Source organism: Botrytis porri (genome assembly GCF_014898465.1).
Source record: "Botrytis porri strain MUCL 3234 chromosome Unknown BPOR_010, whole genome shotgun sequence".
Lineage (NCBI taxonomy): Eukaryota > Fungi > Ascomycota > Leotiomycetes > Helotiales > Sclerotiniaceae > Botrytis > Botrytis porri.
Genome location: NW_024066084.1, coordinates 663467 through 678060, shown reverse-complemented (window position 1 = coordinate 678060; position 14594 = coordinate 663467). Strand labels below are relative to the sequence as shown.

Sequence of the window (14594 nt, the reverse complement as noted above, 5' to 3'; positions counted from 1 at the left end):
AGCCATTGACACTTGCTTAGACATTTTGACAGCTTTAGCTTCAACGTAACTCGATTGGGAGGAGATCACCCCCTCAGTAATACTAAAATAGAATATCAGAGTTGATCGGCGAGAGAAATTTTCGTCTGGTGGTATACCTAACGATGAAATTTGGGAAAAAGTTGTACTAGGTGATCTAGTCAATCTCTCAATAAGTATAGTCTATGAAAAAGATCGACGAACGTTAAGGAGTGCTGTCATATTTATAACTTTCTACAGTTTGGCGGGATAGATTAAGCTTTTTTCGGTTAGCTGCTACTCGTAGATGACAGGTCTCAATAGCTTCCAAGGTCAAATATCACGCCATAGAAATCGAAACGTCATTTGGAGAGGCGTGGAGAAGGCGCCGTTATCATTATAGTATGAAGTGAAGCTTACAGATCCCCCAAAAGTTGCATCTGCCATATGAATATCCATCATTAACTTCGTAAGCTAGATATACATTTTGACGCCATTGAATCATTCGGACTGTCCTCATAGGTCTGAAAATTTCTATCGAGTAGTTTCCTCTTTTGTAAATGACTTAATGTAAAAAAGAAGAATCACTTCAGTAACGCATCTGAACAGCTAGAAAATTGAGGAAGAAGAAGTGGTGATCCTAAGCTAAGATGAAACGCAATTCACCTAATCACACAAACTAGATGAAATAAGTGACGTGGAGGTGAGGATTAAGTATTTCCTCGCATATAGAAAAATGGATTTTATAAAGAATGAACATGATTACTATTGAACTAGTCATACCCCTTAGAGTTTTAACGTTAAGCTTATAATATATTATATATCTATTTAGGCTAGTACTTTCTTTTATTACTAATATCATAAATGAGTATCTACAAATCTAAACTTTTAAATTCCTTTTAATTAATTACCTTAAATCTTTCGAATTATATGTAGATTTTGATTAATTAATTTACCCTTCTAACCTTTAGCTTTTTAATTTTTAGTAATCCCTTTTACAAGTATTCATCTTAGGCCTGATTTGTTTATATATGGTAATACAGGCTATAAGGTGATTGGTATGTTTGATATATCGAGGTATTTGATGTATAATTGAAGAATCTTATTAGTCGATTGTTTATAATTAAGATTCCTAAGATTTATATATAGTTAATTGAGAGCTGTGAATATCCCGATTGGGCTAAATGCTTAGCGAATCCTATAAAATCCGAATTAAATCGAATTTTTAATTTTGTTAAATTGAATTAAAAACTGATTGAAAAATGAATCTAAAGTATATTAAGGAATGAAAACGAAACTTGAAAAACTGAATCAAATTTGATTTGTCGAAATCGATTGAAAGGTGGGTTTTAATTATATCAAAAAGTAGGAAAACTTGAAAGAGAATTTAAGATGTAAATATGTTGAATTGATTTACTGATTTTTTTTTGAAAATTGAAGAGATGTTAAAGTTGAAAACGGGAATTCGTTTTTATGTAGGTCATTAGAAAAATGGATTTTATAAAGAATGGATATGATTATTATTGGACCAGCCATACCCCTTAGGGCTCTGGCGTCGAGCTTATAATACATTATATGCCTATTCAGGCTAGCACCTTCTTCTCATATCACCTTGTTCGAGATTCATTGCCAGACGTGTAGAACACGGTGCAGTCTGGCAATCGACGCTCGAAGTATGAAAAGTTCCCGTATTATAGTGCAGGTAAATAGTATGTAAATCTTGATTGCAAGTAGCCCTCTGTGATTCCGGTCATGTATCTTGCGATTCTCAAATATATGTGAAATTGCCAAAATGACCATACATATGAAAGTATGTGAGAATTAGTGGCAGCTCGTGAAGAAGGAATGATGCACGGGAACTAGATTTGGCCCAAAAGGAAATTGAAGATGGAATAGGAAGAAAAAGGATGACAAGGTTGAAATGAACAAACTAGTAGGTCTGAGTTTGATCTCCAATTGACTTATTTCGACATATCTAACTTCGAAGAGTTCAATTAGATCGTCGTCTCAAGTAAAAAGTTGAATTGATCGGAGCAACGACAGCTTCTACTTTTGACTCTCATCCAAATCGGCAATTCGTTTTGTATTCATATTTCAACTTCGAAGACAATGCACGTTTTGACGCTGATTGACAAGTATGTCTTCGTCATTTATGTGGTTTACACCTTGATTGACATCGCAACCCCGATCTCATCAAGATTTTTGGAATTAATGATAAGTATTACACGCGATCTTTGAGGTCTCAAATTCCAAGAGGATAAATTTGGCTCGCTCTACGTTCGTTCATTTTAGTATGTTCTCAATCAATGGAGCCTTCTCGTTTGGAAGAGGCAGTGCGAAAATCCAAGAGAATCACTTCTGCCTCGACGATTTACCATTAGAGGAAACACTTCAACACTTTCGCTGCTCGCAGGATTGCATATTCCGTCGCTCAGAGAATGAGTCACCATGATATTACATCTTGAGCGAATTGATCATAGTATGGTGAAGATGATATCATCTTCACCCGGGTCTCTGCGGCATTCGACAAAGAAGAAAAATTACGCTACACCCGTTGCGAAAGAGATAGGGGAAACTACCATTCGTCGCTGCATGGAAGACCTGGTTTTAAGGACCAAATGTTGTAGAAATTTCCTCATCTGAGTCCACAGTCAAAGCTACTTTTCGAATGATTTTGACCTAGTCTTTACATGTGAATCCAAAAGAAATCAAAGCCATGGCCACGTTCTGCTACAAGATTTCATGTACCAGATACTTGTCCTATCAAGCTTACTTTGCTGTGTTGGGCTTTCAAACCTCACTCTGGGATACTCTGGTAATTTGAGTCCGCCCATAACAAAAAGGGTTCTCAGTGAACAGATGTAGCTCCATATTCTCGATCACCTGAATGCTAACGCATGGAGTGGATGGGGTTGATTTTTACGAGACAATGGAAGCGCGATTACATACGACTTGCTCAAAATCCGATAAAATAGTTCGAAAAGAAGCGCAAGACGAGCCTGCAAGTCTGACATCAAAGAGCGACTGAGGAGGCTGGTGATGAGATGAGCCTTTACCTACTCAGTTCTCTGTAATACGTGGTCTGAGAGCATAGCTGGAATGAAAGGCTAGCCCTCTTGGATGAAAGGTCATGAATATTGAACGCAGTGAAGCTCCCATGGAAATTCTGGTAATACGTATCAAAACCCAATAAAATCAATCCATTATAGTAGTCTCCAACCAAGCGATTGTTCCACGAGAACAATCCGCATTTCCAAACTCTCGCCCAGCCACCGGCTCGAGCTCAACATTCTGTTTCCGCGGATTAGGGATAGGAAGATAACTCACAACCACCCACGAAACCGAACTGTGCATTAAGTCAGAGGGAAGGGCATGAGAGCAATCCGGCCAACACCAAAAATGAGTTGCCTCATTGAATATACAGAAATCATTCTACGAAGTCATCAACACCCTCATCGAGTTATGCTCAGAATTCCCGAAACAAATCTTCTTCTTGAACCCGTCGTTCAGGGTTAACCGGCCTAGTCTATGCGACTATTGCTCAATATACCTGGGTAGAATGCGCCGCTGGTCAAGAGAAATTCATTATCCACAATCTCTCCCCAAGGACATCAGGCACATGCTTGGGACAATGAATCAGGGACGGAGATCCAATATTCCAGCACCTTTAGTCGAGTTGAAAGCTCTCACAATTGGCATAAATCGGTGGAATGAAGTCTGTACCCTGCAATAGGTATTTGCGTGTCCCCGCTACCATATATCAAAGCTGAAAGCTGAAAGCAGAAGAGATACTCGATTTTATTTATTTATCTCAGAGCCGCGTGCCACTAGTGCGTGAGCTACACGCCCATTCCAGGGAAAATATCCATAATTGAATATTGGAGGATAGGTTGGAACAAATCATTCCATTTAATTTCATTAATATTTCATTAAACAACCCAATCCATCCGGCCGACTCCGTATCCCCAAATCGCCATCTCCCCATTCCTTTCCAACTATTTTTCACCCAACACCATCTAATCTAATGTCCTCCTGTAGTAGGTAAGCCCAATGCTACCTTGAAACTATCATAAATCAACCATTGGAATGCTGTTAGTGTTCCAATCATTACAATTCTAACAGGTAGACCATTCCAAAGACCTCCAAATCCAATGTTTCCATAAATCCTCGTCATAGCCTTTCCAGCTCCTTCACCAGCTTTTCTATCACTGTTAAGTTTCGACACCATAACATCTGCTGGATGAGAGATGACAGCACAACCAATACCAGCAATATAACCACCGAGGAAAGAAACTCCGGTTTGTTGGAGACCGGAATAAGAGGATTTAGGCTTCCCCAAATAAGCGTAGATTTTGTTAACGGTGGTTTCAAAGGTTGCGAATTTCACCATTGTGTAAGGGATTTGTCGACCCCAGAGAGGATAGAGTCCTTTGTAGAGTCTATTTTAGGAGCATTTAGCAAAAGATTCCGAATCCCAAGAGATCTCTCGAAAGTAGAGAACAAACTTACCCTCCATAACCCTCCTCTTTAATAACCTTTGACATTCCCTCTCTCAAACTGTTTGCAAAAGGCGGCAAAGTAGTTTGCATCCTGACCTTGATAGCTTCAAAAGGACAAAGTGCCATGTCGGCCAAAAATTCCGCACTAGCACTGGCACCCAAGAAGATGGCGGTTTGATTCGCATTTGGGAATAATTTCTCGCCATATAAATATTTGAATACTTCATAGAAGCCGTATTTTCCACCACCTTGAAAACAATATCCCACGAATGTAGGAGACCATCCGAAGAAGACTCCGCGAAGACCTTCGGCACGGTAAATTTTGGACCAGGCGTTAAGGTTGGAGGTGTAGAGTTTGGAGTCGACTTGACGACGACATTTTACAAGATCAAGTGGAGTGACGGCGGTATGGGTTGGGCCACAGGCTGAGAGGAAGAGGTTGTTAGTTACGGAAGATCCGAAAGAGGAATTGAGAGTGTGCAATGGTTAATGGAGGGGTGAATAAGAGGGGTCATACCAATTATACCACCAAGTCCACAAGCTGCGAAGTATTTTCCACTGTATAGCTCGATCTTAGGTTGCGGAAGAGCTTTTTCGAGAGAAGGCATTTTGAGAGAGATCAACTGGTTGATTTGGGGAGAACTGGTTGAGGGTTGGGGATGTTTGTGTAGGTAGGTATTGGATGGAAATCCTTATCGCAGCTGCTCTTGAAGTCGTGGATTGTCAAGAACTTCACAATGGTAAGAAGTCTGTGTATTAATGATGTATAGAAGACAGGATGAGAGCAAGAGTAAAACAAAGTATTAAACACAAATTCTTCTCGACAGAAACTTGGAAAAGACACAATAAATGAGTGGTTCTTGGTTCTTGGTTCTTGAAAGTTCCAAAATTTGGTAGTAGACGTCAAATGGGTGGTGCCGATGTTTCTTGATAAGCTTCCGTCTCCTGTGTTGGTTTGGGCTGTTCCCGAAGTTCTACGAAGTACTTTGTAGTTCAATCTACAGGGGTAAGGTTAGCTATTCTATCAATGATCGGTTGTTAACCTTACGTCATTTCAGGATAGAGCGGATGTCGGAGTTTAATTCGCCTTTTGCATTGGATTATGATGCACATACGAATAGGGAACGTCGGAACCTTGGGACGGGAGGACGATGGATGGTAGATATTTGAAACGGCGGAATGTATATCAAGTGTATAAGTTATGTATAGAAGAATTGAGGTTTCGACTTTTACTATTGATGATCAGGAATGGTAGTGATGGAAGATGGCGGGGGGGGATGATCTACGGTCACGTGTAGGATGTTTCCGACTTGGCCGGTCCGAGCTTGTACTTTATTTTGGGAGGGTTTCTAAGCTTCCCTTCCCTTCACTTCACTTCACCTCACTTCCCTTCACTTCACCTCACTTGCTTTCTCTGCAGAGGTTGCTAGTTTACCCACCGCAACATCTGAGAACAAGGCTTGCCCTCTTCATGTTCATGAAAGCGGCTTCCTGGATCGGACACTGGCTTTTCAAAACGTGTTTCCTTAGGATGGGCTCTGATCATCTTGAAAACCTCGTGTCTTACGTCGTCATGTTGTGTGAGAAACAAGTCAATATTCTCGATCGGCCAGCCCTCCAGTTCACTTGCCCTACTTGATCCGCAGAGAAGATAGCATAGGAGAGAGACAACAAGTCGAAACATCCCATAGCTCTTGCGAGGCGAGTAGTGATAGAGACTTTCCATACAGTCTGGTTTGTTCTTACGAAGGCTCGGTATCCAATTTGTCTTCTTCATGTTGGATGTAAGCGCATCTGATATTGGGTCCATCAAGTCATGATGACAGAACTTGTCTGCTAACAGATATAGTTCTCCAGTGCACCATTTTCCGTTATCGTTTCTGCCATGTTTCAGCGGTAGCAGCTGGTCTGAGTAAATCCACTATATTGAACAAGCCATCAGTACGCAATACGGGGACGATCATACAGACAGAATAATATTTCTGCTTCATATAATAGAACTTCATTTCAAGGTAGGAGGAGATATAACCATCTGTACGCAAATGCATACTTTGGAAAGGTAGAGGGCCAGGCTTATTTAAATCACAGCTCAGAAAACAATACTTGCGGAGACAATTGTGTTGAAAGCATCGGGGTCATCTTCAGGTAAAGTTGCGGAGTTAGTAGCACCCTCCGTAAACTTTCTATTGAACATCTTTTTGAAGTATGGAACTTTTATTGGATGATCAATTTGTGGAGCTTGAAATGACCTGAACCTTCGTCCTTTCCGACGTGGATATTAACCATTTCCGAATCCATGAAACTCGAGAATAGTCAGTCCTCGGTGCAATCTAATCTTGGGGATACTTTGACTTACTGTTGAATCTCGACAGATTTCTCAAATGATTTATTGGCATTGTGTGCACCCATCTCTGCGCCTTTTACCTCCCCGGTCACTACGACAGTGTTCGGATCTTCATTCTCTGAGCCTTCCATCTCTGTTTCCGGCGTTTTCTTCTCCGGTGTTTTCCTTTCTGGCGTTTTTTTTCTCTCCAAAACCTTAGAAGCCAAAGTTTTGTCATTTTGCTTTGATGTGTTTTGAAAGAGCGAGGGCCGTAGCGGCAAGCCCACTTGAACTTAGCGAATAATACTGCCATATAGGTATTTAGCGTCTGCCACCTGGCGCCACCAAAGTGAATACTGCTAATCACAACTTCCCAACCCAGAAATATTCGATCCAGTCTTTTGGACCAAGTAATTCGTGCCCAGAATTGATTGAATACATCGTTGTCGTCAGTCGAGCGATTGATAGTAGCAGAGTGAATCGCCCCTTGAACATTTGTAATGAATGTTTGAAACTACGTAGGCTACAAGGTCTTAAGAGGGTGATCTAGGGTCAACTACCAAGAAAATTTTCAGAGCAGTCGCCTTGTGTCCCATCCTGATTATGGAAAATACCTATGTTGTGAACCAGGTACTGAAAGACTGAATTAATTGTCAACCAGTAAGATCGGAGCCCCAAGCCTAGTACACAATTCCTTCTTAACTGACGTTACGGCATCACTGGTGCCATATCTCACAGCACGGAGAAACAAATTGATGGTTTCTGTTATCAGGAGCAACGTACGGGTTACTTTGCATCACACGCGGCTCGTGTTTATAATTTCTCGCGAAACTCATAAATAGCGTCTTCGAATCTATCTTTAGTAGAAATATCAAGAAGAACAAGATGTCGACTGTCACAAGTTCTATCACCCCACCAAGCACAACAATTTGAGTTCTCTGTTAGTTGTTCTGCTAGTAACAAATACTCAATTCAATTCTGGAATCTGCCATTACGACCCAACCGTCTTTTCACCAATCGAACGCTCTGGTCAGGTCAAGTAGCTTACGACACGTATGTATCGAACTCCGATTTTATTTACCGTCATAGAGTTCGTACCAACTTATCTTTAAAAAGAATTGGCAACCAAACAATTCTTAACGAAAACAATTTCGCATCAGACATAACGAAACTCTTTAACTACGACTAAGCTTGAAGGGAAAACGAACCAACATGTCGGCTAATTCCACAATTCCGATCGAGGTAGATCGGTTAAGCACATACGCACACTCATCTTCATCTTCAGAAAAAAATGATGATGCAAAAAATCCTCCCTCAACTACAGAGGATGGGATTGCCCTCGCAAAGGCTAAAATGGACCGGGATGTAGCAGAGCAGAAGAGAACAGAAGCTGTATCCTTGAGGAGATCTCGAGGAGATCATCCTGAATTTCTTGAGTAAGCTAATATATGTTTTGTCACTTGAATCATACCTTACTAATTGCGTGTTAGGATTATGGGATTAGAAATTGTCGATATTCATGTGGGACCACAGAAAAAGCTCTTTCGAGTCCATCGAGGTATACTTTGCGATAAAGTGCCATATTTCCAAAAGATGTTTTCGAGTGGCTTTGTCGAGGGGCTCAAGGGTAAAGCATTCTTTCCAGAAGATGATCCAAAATGTTTTGATTTTTTCATGGGTTGGATATATTTTGGTACTCTGCGAGTTATTAATGCTTCTACCGCATTAGAAAAGGTTGAGTATGACTTGAACCTACTATCATTGTATACTTTCGCAGATAAACTATGCCTACCTGAGCTCATGGATCTTGTTCTCAATACATACAAAAACACCTATGAGAAATATAACAGATTCCCCAGGGTAAGTTTGGTCAGCGATGTATACCAAGTGACACCAAAAGACTCTCCTCTTCGAAACTTTATGTGTCACTGCATGTATTTTATTTTTGTTGAATACACTTCTGAAGATATTCGCAATTTTTGGATAACTGAGGACATGGCAACGGCATGAGCATCCACAAGGATTTAACCATCGACTTTCTTAATCTGATGAGATCAGATGCGCCAGGTTTTGCTCCTCAAGATCCAAGAGCCCTCCCAAACTGCGATTTTCACTGCCATAGAGAGGATGAGCCTTGCTCTCAAAGATCAAATTAAAAGATTACGATTACAAAAGTCTTGTGGGGTTAGCTGTGTACCAATTCTGCAATTCACTACTGATGAGTGTTTTGACTCTGCGCGGACATCTTGAGTACTACAAAGCTAGTTGAGGATACTATCCAGATAGGTATCTGTTGAAGAGGGAAACACTTTTATTCATGATCGATTCAGTCTTTTATTTGGATCTGAAATCATAGACATCTATTGTCCAACAGTTCAAAGCTTCAAGCTATCTCACAGGGCCGGGGGATGCAGTCCCATACAAGATTACCTGAATGGTATCTATTTTATGCTAGTCGGACACATAGAAGCTATCACGTATGAGGTATAGGGAAAAGACTATGAATGGCGATTAAGAATTGAACCTTGGCGGGCATGGGCTTATTTTCTCACCAGGGATAATATGCAAACGGGATTTTCTCGAACATATCACTTTTTCAATCACAATCATTTGTGTGCGGCGACCTTTATGAATAATGATTTCATTCCCTTATGTTGATAATTTCATGTTGATTATGAAGATTGTCACCTTTAGTCCTTCCATTCTATGCATCGTAATCGAATAACTGATTGGTTTCATCAAGTGATGAAGAGAGCCAAGCATTTAGCGAGGATTGAAATTTAGGGGAGTGAATAAGTGGAGCATTGAAAATGACAACATTCATAATTGTAGCTCAATCATTACATTCTAGAAATCTTAATCATCTGCTTCGACAGCTTAATGCTGAATGGCATTTTACAAAATGTTGGACTTACATAATTGACCGTCTGCTATAGATAAGTGTCTGCCAATAGCTATTCTAACCAAATCCAATCCCCAGCAACAACTATCAATATTCTCCACCCAAACTCCCAAAACTCCCATTTTATTATTATTAGAAAAACATGTCTACAGAATCTCCACCCCCGGAATCTCCACCCACAGACCCCCTACCCTCAGAATTCCTCTACGGATTCAAATACTGTCCCCACAAAATAGCCCACGGTAACACCTGCGGTATCTACCACTCAGGTCTCGGCTCCGGCAATCGAAGCACGTGCGCGTGTCCACCGGGTCTGGTAAAACTTAATAGAGAAGTGAGGGATCTGTTTCCAAAACATCTTTGTCCGGAGTGTGAGAGGGAGTATTTTCGACTTCATCCGGGGATTCTTGCGAGGATGACGCCGAGGTGGATTTTGGAGAGGGAGGGGAGGGGGAAGGGGAAGGGGAAAGTGAGGGGAGGGGGGTATGAGAGGATTTGAGAATTTGAGGATCGGGGATTTGGGGGTTTGAGGAGAGGATGGTGATGGTGGGGGTACGGGATTGTGGTGTGGGATGGGAGAGTTGGGATGAGAGTAAATCGTATTGCTGAAGTTTGGGAGAATAATCTATGTGTGTGTTTGATAATCATACATGCTGCTTGAGTTGCAAATTTTAATGCGCGAGTGTGTTTGAATAACATTCACTTGATTCAATTCTCATTAAAGTAATATAATGTCTGCGCGTTATCAAGCCTGTCAAAAAATTCTTCTCAGAAGTGAATATCCCCTCTTCTGCCCACCCACAAAGACCCCCAAAACCTCAATCCCCTTCCAATCCAATTTTTTTTCTCCCAATATCTTCAACTCCAAATCATCAAAAACTACCATCAGAAAACTATCAAAAAACATAATCTGACTTTATGGAAGAACGAATCACAACTGCCGATGAAAGGCCAAACCCAAGGATCCATTTAGAACCTGGAATGCAGAATGCGCAAAGGAAAAGAGGCCAGCACGGCCAAGAGCTCCAGATTTGTTTTGTGAAGATGGTGCGGTTTGGGTATTTATTTGTTTGGAAGGTTTGGATGGGGGATGTGATTGGGGGGAGGGGGTGGTAGGATACTTGGTGAGTAAATTTCTGTTTCGGATTACTATGTGGATGGTTTTCATAGTGTATTGCTGTGCGCGTTGGGGCCTTTTGTTCCTTTGGTTTTCATATGAAGCCATTACTGATACAGTGGTGCGGAATGAAATTCGAAAAGACGTGTTCATCAGCATCTACACATGATTATTCGGCATCAGTGGAGAATGAATCATGATTACTGGAAGGCTCACATCACTTTGCAAATCACAATGTCAAAAGTAGAACGGATCTTTGAGAAGTTCCGCGATAATTCTACCTGCCTCGTTGGGCTACGCGATTGCAAGAAGATATATGGCTTTGGGAATGATGGTTCATGTGGTGGTCTCGGAGACAGGACGGTGAGGATCAATGTGTGTTTGTGAGCTACGCAGAGCAAGGAAAGATCATGTGTGGATTTTTGGTGAGGGTAAGGATGCATTTGGGCTTTTGAGATCTTTCAATGAGAAGGAAGAAACAAAAGAAAATGTCGAGGCAGGTAAGGTGGCGCACGAGAGAGGAAATCGCCTGGTACTAACAATTTAATCCATCTCCTCAGTTCGATATGGATGATGATCGATCCAGTCACGAGACTCATGCATTGATTAACAATTCGGAAATTGGTATTATTATGATCGAGTCATTTCTGCGAAGACAAGAAGAAGCTCTGATTACTCAAATTACAATTCTTCCCTATCTGCTTTTCTCTATTCCTACCTTCTCAAAGAATACCACACTCACCAACTCCCCATCTCAATAATCGCACAGAACATCCCCTACAAACCCCAGAAATGTGTACACGCTACGGTTTCAAATGCAACAACTGCCAAAATAAAAGACTCGCCGATGCAAAAGAGATAAAACCATGCACAAAAGCCACTGGTCATCGACTTACACCTCTCCTTGTTCCGAAGGATTGTGCGAATAAAATCCCCACAGTAGCGACTAATATTGTATCGGAACCTATTCACGGCTGGTGTACAAAATGCTACGAGAGTACTAAGGAAGCGAGTAAGAATGAGAAGGTTAACGGATATTCTCCTGCTTTGTGGGGATAGATTTGAGACTTAGGAGTGGAGGTGTTGGATAAGTTTGGGTGATTATGGTATGTATGTTATGGTTATTGATTTAGTTCTGATTAGTATCGAAGACAGTCTCACGGACTCGAATCGCACATTTTCGCAAATGTTAACTCTGTAACTGTTTTGCTGGATGTCCTTAACCCTCTCAGTTTCGTCTACCTACGTTCAGTGATCAACTCCTAAGTCTCGTCCACCATCTCGATATTCCGTCTCAACACCGCCAAGTCTTCCAGAATAAGTCAACTACCCCACTTTCCGACCACCCCCTGTTTCCGACCACCTAAAAAATTCATATTATCTACACTTAAAACTTTAATAACTCAATAACTATTGAACTTCAATGAAATCGCCTGTAGAATCACTTTCTATAGCACTAGAGCTATCATCTACCTCATCTTCACGATCTCCAGCTTCAATTTGTGTACGCCTTATAGCTCTAATCCCTGCGAACTTCGAATTTGGAGATACCACAACCTTTCGCCTTTTTCTAGGTAATGCTTCATCTAATTGATATTCTAGCTTTCTAATCTTATTCTCTGCCTCTAAGAGTTCATAATCCTTAGCATCGAATCCTTTTATAATCTTGCGAAATAGTAATCTTCGTGTTGGCAAATCGATCTCCTTCTCTTGAATCATTATATCTCTATATTTTCTGATATCGGCTCCTTTTTGAGGGGTTTTCCATTGAATAAACGATGAATATATATTCCATTGAAGAATAGGATCATCATCAGATTCAGGATTAAGTGATAAAACCTCTCTATTGCTATTTTCAAGCAAAAGTCGACTCATAAGAGGTTTAGCCATATTTTTGGGCCAAAGACCACTAGCTTGCCACCCAGACTTGATATTTTGAATAGTTAAACCTTCTATTCTAGCCTTCTGATAGCAAGAAAGGAAATTGCGCTTTCCAATTGGTGAGGAATCGGATAATAGACTTAATTTATTAAGTTCGATTCGATATGCACTTTTTAGGGGTGAGAACACAGATAAATCGAGTGGTTGTAGTACGTGTGACGTATGTGGTGGGAGAAATAAGAGATATATGTTGTTATTAAAGCATTCTAACATAAATGCTGTAGTTTCATGGCTTCCGTGTCCGTCCAAAATGAGGAGTCTTGAATTTTCCGGCTGAATAGGGGTAGTTTGAGGGATATAGATCTTTTTCAGCCATTCTAAAGCTGTAGCATCTGTAGTCCATCCATTTTCTGTAGCGGTAAAGTTCCAATCCTTGAATAGAGTCAAATCTGTTGGAAACCATTGTTGTTGAACTGATTTTCCCTTATATATTACAAGGGGAGTAATGCTTTTTCCATTGGCTGAAATGCATTCTATAAAAGAGGTCCAAATTCGAGATCCAGGTTGCTTTTTTTGAATAAATCTTCGATCAGTGCTTCCTACTACTAGTCCATTAAGACCCTGACCCTCCATTATACCTGCTTCATCCATATTCCATCTGTTGGCCGGCTTAATAGCCTTGATTTCAGGGATTGCGAGGTTCCGGAACCACTTCTTAATAATATCAGATGTAGCACCTGAAACTCGTGCAGAATCGATTTGATGTTGCTTCTTAGTTCCAATATTAGGATGCCTTCGAAAAAAGCTATGTATCCATTTCTTTCCAAGTGAGGGATCCTCCCCTCGTACAATAAGGAGGTGCTCTGCCATCTCTCTGATTTGACGATGTGTAGGGCTAGTACCAAGAGCTTCCTGTACTAATATCCATTCTGCTAGTCGATTCTCCTGAATTGGAGATAACTTTTGAAGTATTTGGGCGCCTTTTTGATGCGAAACTCCACCATATATTCGATCGTGAAGTGTGGTACGTGGAACACCATAATCCAAGCTAGCTCTTCGTATGCTTGCTCCATTTGTAATCGCTCTAAGAGCCTCTGCGATATCTTCTTCGGTATATCTATTCTTCATATCACAATTATAATAATATCAAAATTTCAAATCAATTGATTAAAGCGTTGTTGAGTTATTCAAAGTATAAATTTTATAATTACTCAAAGCGGTGTGGTTTTTGAGGTGGTCGAAAAGAGGGGGTGGTCGGAAAGTGGGGTAGTTGACTTGTGCGCTACAGTTTTTCTCCGTCAACTTCTCTTTTCTTTCTCTATTTAGTTTTGGTAATGAAAGTTCATATCTCAGCTGGACTGAGACTTGATATGTTGGGGGAAAGGATGCCCATAGCATTTGTCAAATAAAACACCCCTTCTCAGCTGGATTGAGCTAAAGTATGGCGTTTTAAACTCGAGGGCCGAGCAGGAAGGAGTTAATTTAACTGTTTCTTTCTTTCATTACAGTCGAAATTTTATGTGTATTCAATGATAGCTTATTCTTAGAAAACATCTGTCAGGCATGAACTACATGATGACTAGATAGCAAAATGCGAAATTGTTTAAAAATTACTCATACAGCTGTGCAAGCTTGTGAATGTTTGTTTGAATATGTTGTAGAAACTGATTCGTTCTAGCTGGGTTGTTTTACTTTGACCTCGATCACCATCCAGCTACTTCTGCTTCCTCGATATCCCATGAGTGGTTTCGCAGTTAAAATTATGAGTGTAGATTGCGTTAAAGTTATATCATGCTAACGAAAAGCTTCCCTCGATCACTGAGCCGAATTCGCAAAGTGACAAATTCGTAAGGTGACAACTCATGAGAGGATTTT

General features: G+C 40.6%; 5 protein-coding genes across 5 annotated transcripts; 2 read left to right on the top strand and 3 right to left on the bottom strand.

Annotated features, from left to right (window-relative positions):
- Positions 1-3779: 3779 nt before the first annotated feature.
- EAF01_007661 (uncharacterized protein) lies at positions 3780-5705 on the bottom strand. Its single transcript, XM_038915917.1, has 4 exons — positions 5545-5705; positions 5014-5494; positions 4507-4921; positions 3780-4436 (listed from the first exon to the last, which is right to left on the bottom strand). Exons 2-4 carry the CDS (start codon positions 5102-5104, stop codon positions 4019-4021), a joined length of 924 nt encoding a protein of 307 aa, XP_038768388.1. The 5' UTR covers positions 5105-5494; positions 5545-5705; the 3' UTR covers positions 3780-4018.
- A 217-nt stretch (positions 5706-5922) lies between these two features.
- EAF01_007660 (uncharacterized protein) lies at positions 5923-6273 on the bottom strand (the record flags this gene model as incomplete). Its single annotated transcript, XM_038915916.1, has 1 exon — positions 5923-6273. One exon carries the CDS (start codon positions 6271-6273, stop codon positions 5923-5925), a length of 351 nt encoding a protein of 116 aa, XP_038768387.1.
- A 1284-nt stretch (positions 6274-7557) lies between these two features.
- EAF01_007659 (uncharacterized protein) lies at positions 7558-8891 on the top strand. The gene is made up of 2 exons (XM_038915915.1): positions 7558-8255; positions 8310-8891. Exons 1-2 carry the CDS (start codon positions 8032-8034, stop codon positions 8827-8829), a joined length of 744 nt encoding a protein of 247 aa, XP_038768386.1. The 5' UTR covers positions 7558-8031; the 3' UTR covers positions 8830-8891.
- Positions 8892-9863: 972 nt separating this feature from the next.
- Positions 9864-10096, top strand: EAF01_007658 (uncharacterized protein; the record flags this gene model as incomplete). Its single annotated transcript, XM_038915914.1, is given in 2 exon segments — positions 9864-10037; positions 10052-10096. 2 exon segments carry the CDS (start codon positions 9864-9866, stop codon positions 10094-10096), a joined length of 219 nt encoding a protein of 72 aa, XP_038768385.1.
- A 2152-nt stretch (positions 10097-12248) lies between these two features.
- Positions 12249-13847, bottom strand: EAF01_007657 (uncharacterized protein; the record flags this gene model as incomplete). Its single annotated transcript, XM_038915913.1, has 1 exon — positions 12249-13847. One exon carries the CDS (start codon positions 13845-13847, stop codon positions 12249-12251), a length of 1599 nt encoding a protein of 532 aa, XP_038768384.1.
- Positions 13848-14594: the final 747 nt, after the last annotated feature.

Coding starts and splice junctions, on each gene's coding strand:
- EAF01_007661 (XM_038915917.1), bottom strand. CDS start 5,104: ATGCCTTCTCTCGAAAAAGCTCTTCCGCAACCTAAGATCGAGCTATAC. Junction 4,922..5,013: donor TGGACTTGGTGGTATAATTG/GTATGACCCCTC, acceptor TCTTCCTCTCAG/CCTGTGGCCCAACCCATACC. Junction 4,437..4,506: donor AAAGAGGAGGGTTATGGAGG/GTAAGTTTGTTC, acceptor CTCCTAAAATAG/ACTCTACAAAGGACTCTATC.
- EAF01_007659 (XM_038915915.1), top strand. CDS start 8,032: ATGTCGGCTAATTCCACAATTCCGATCGAGGTAGATCGGTTAAGCACA. Junction 8,256..8,309: donor GATCATCCTGAATTTCTTGA/GTAAGCTAATAT, acceptor ATTGCGTGTTAG/GATTATGGGATTAGAAATTG.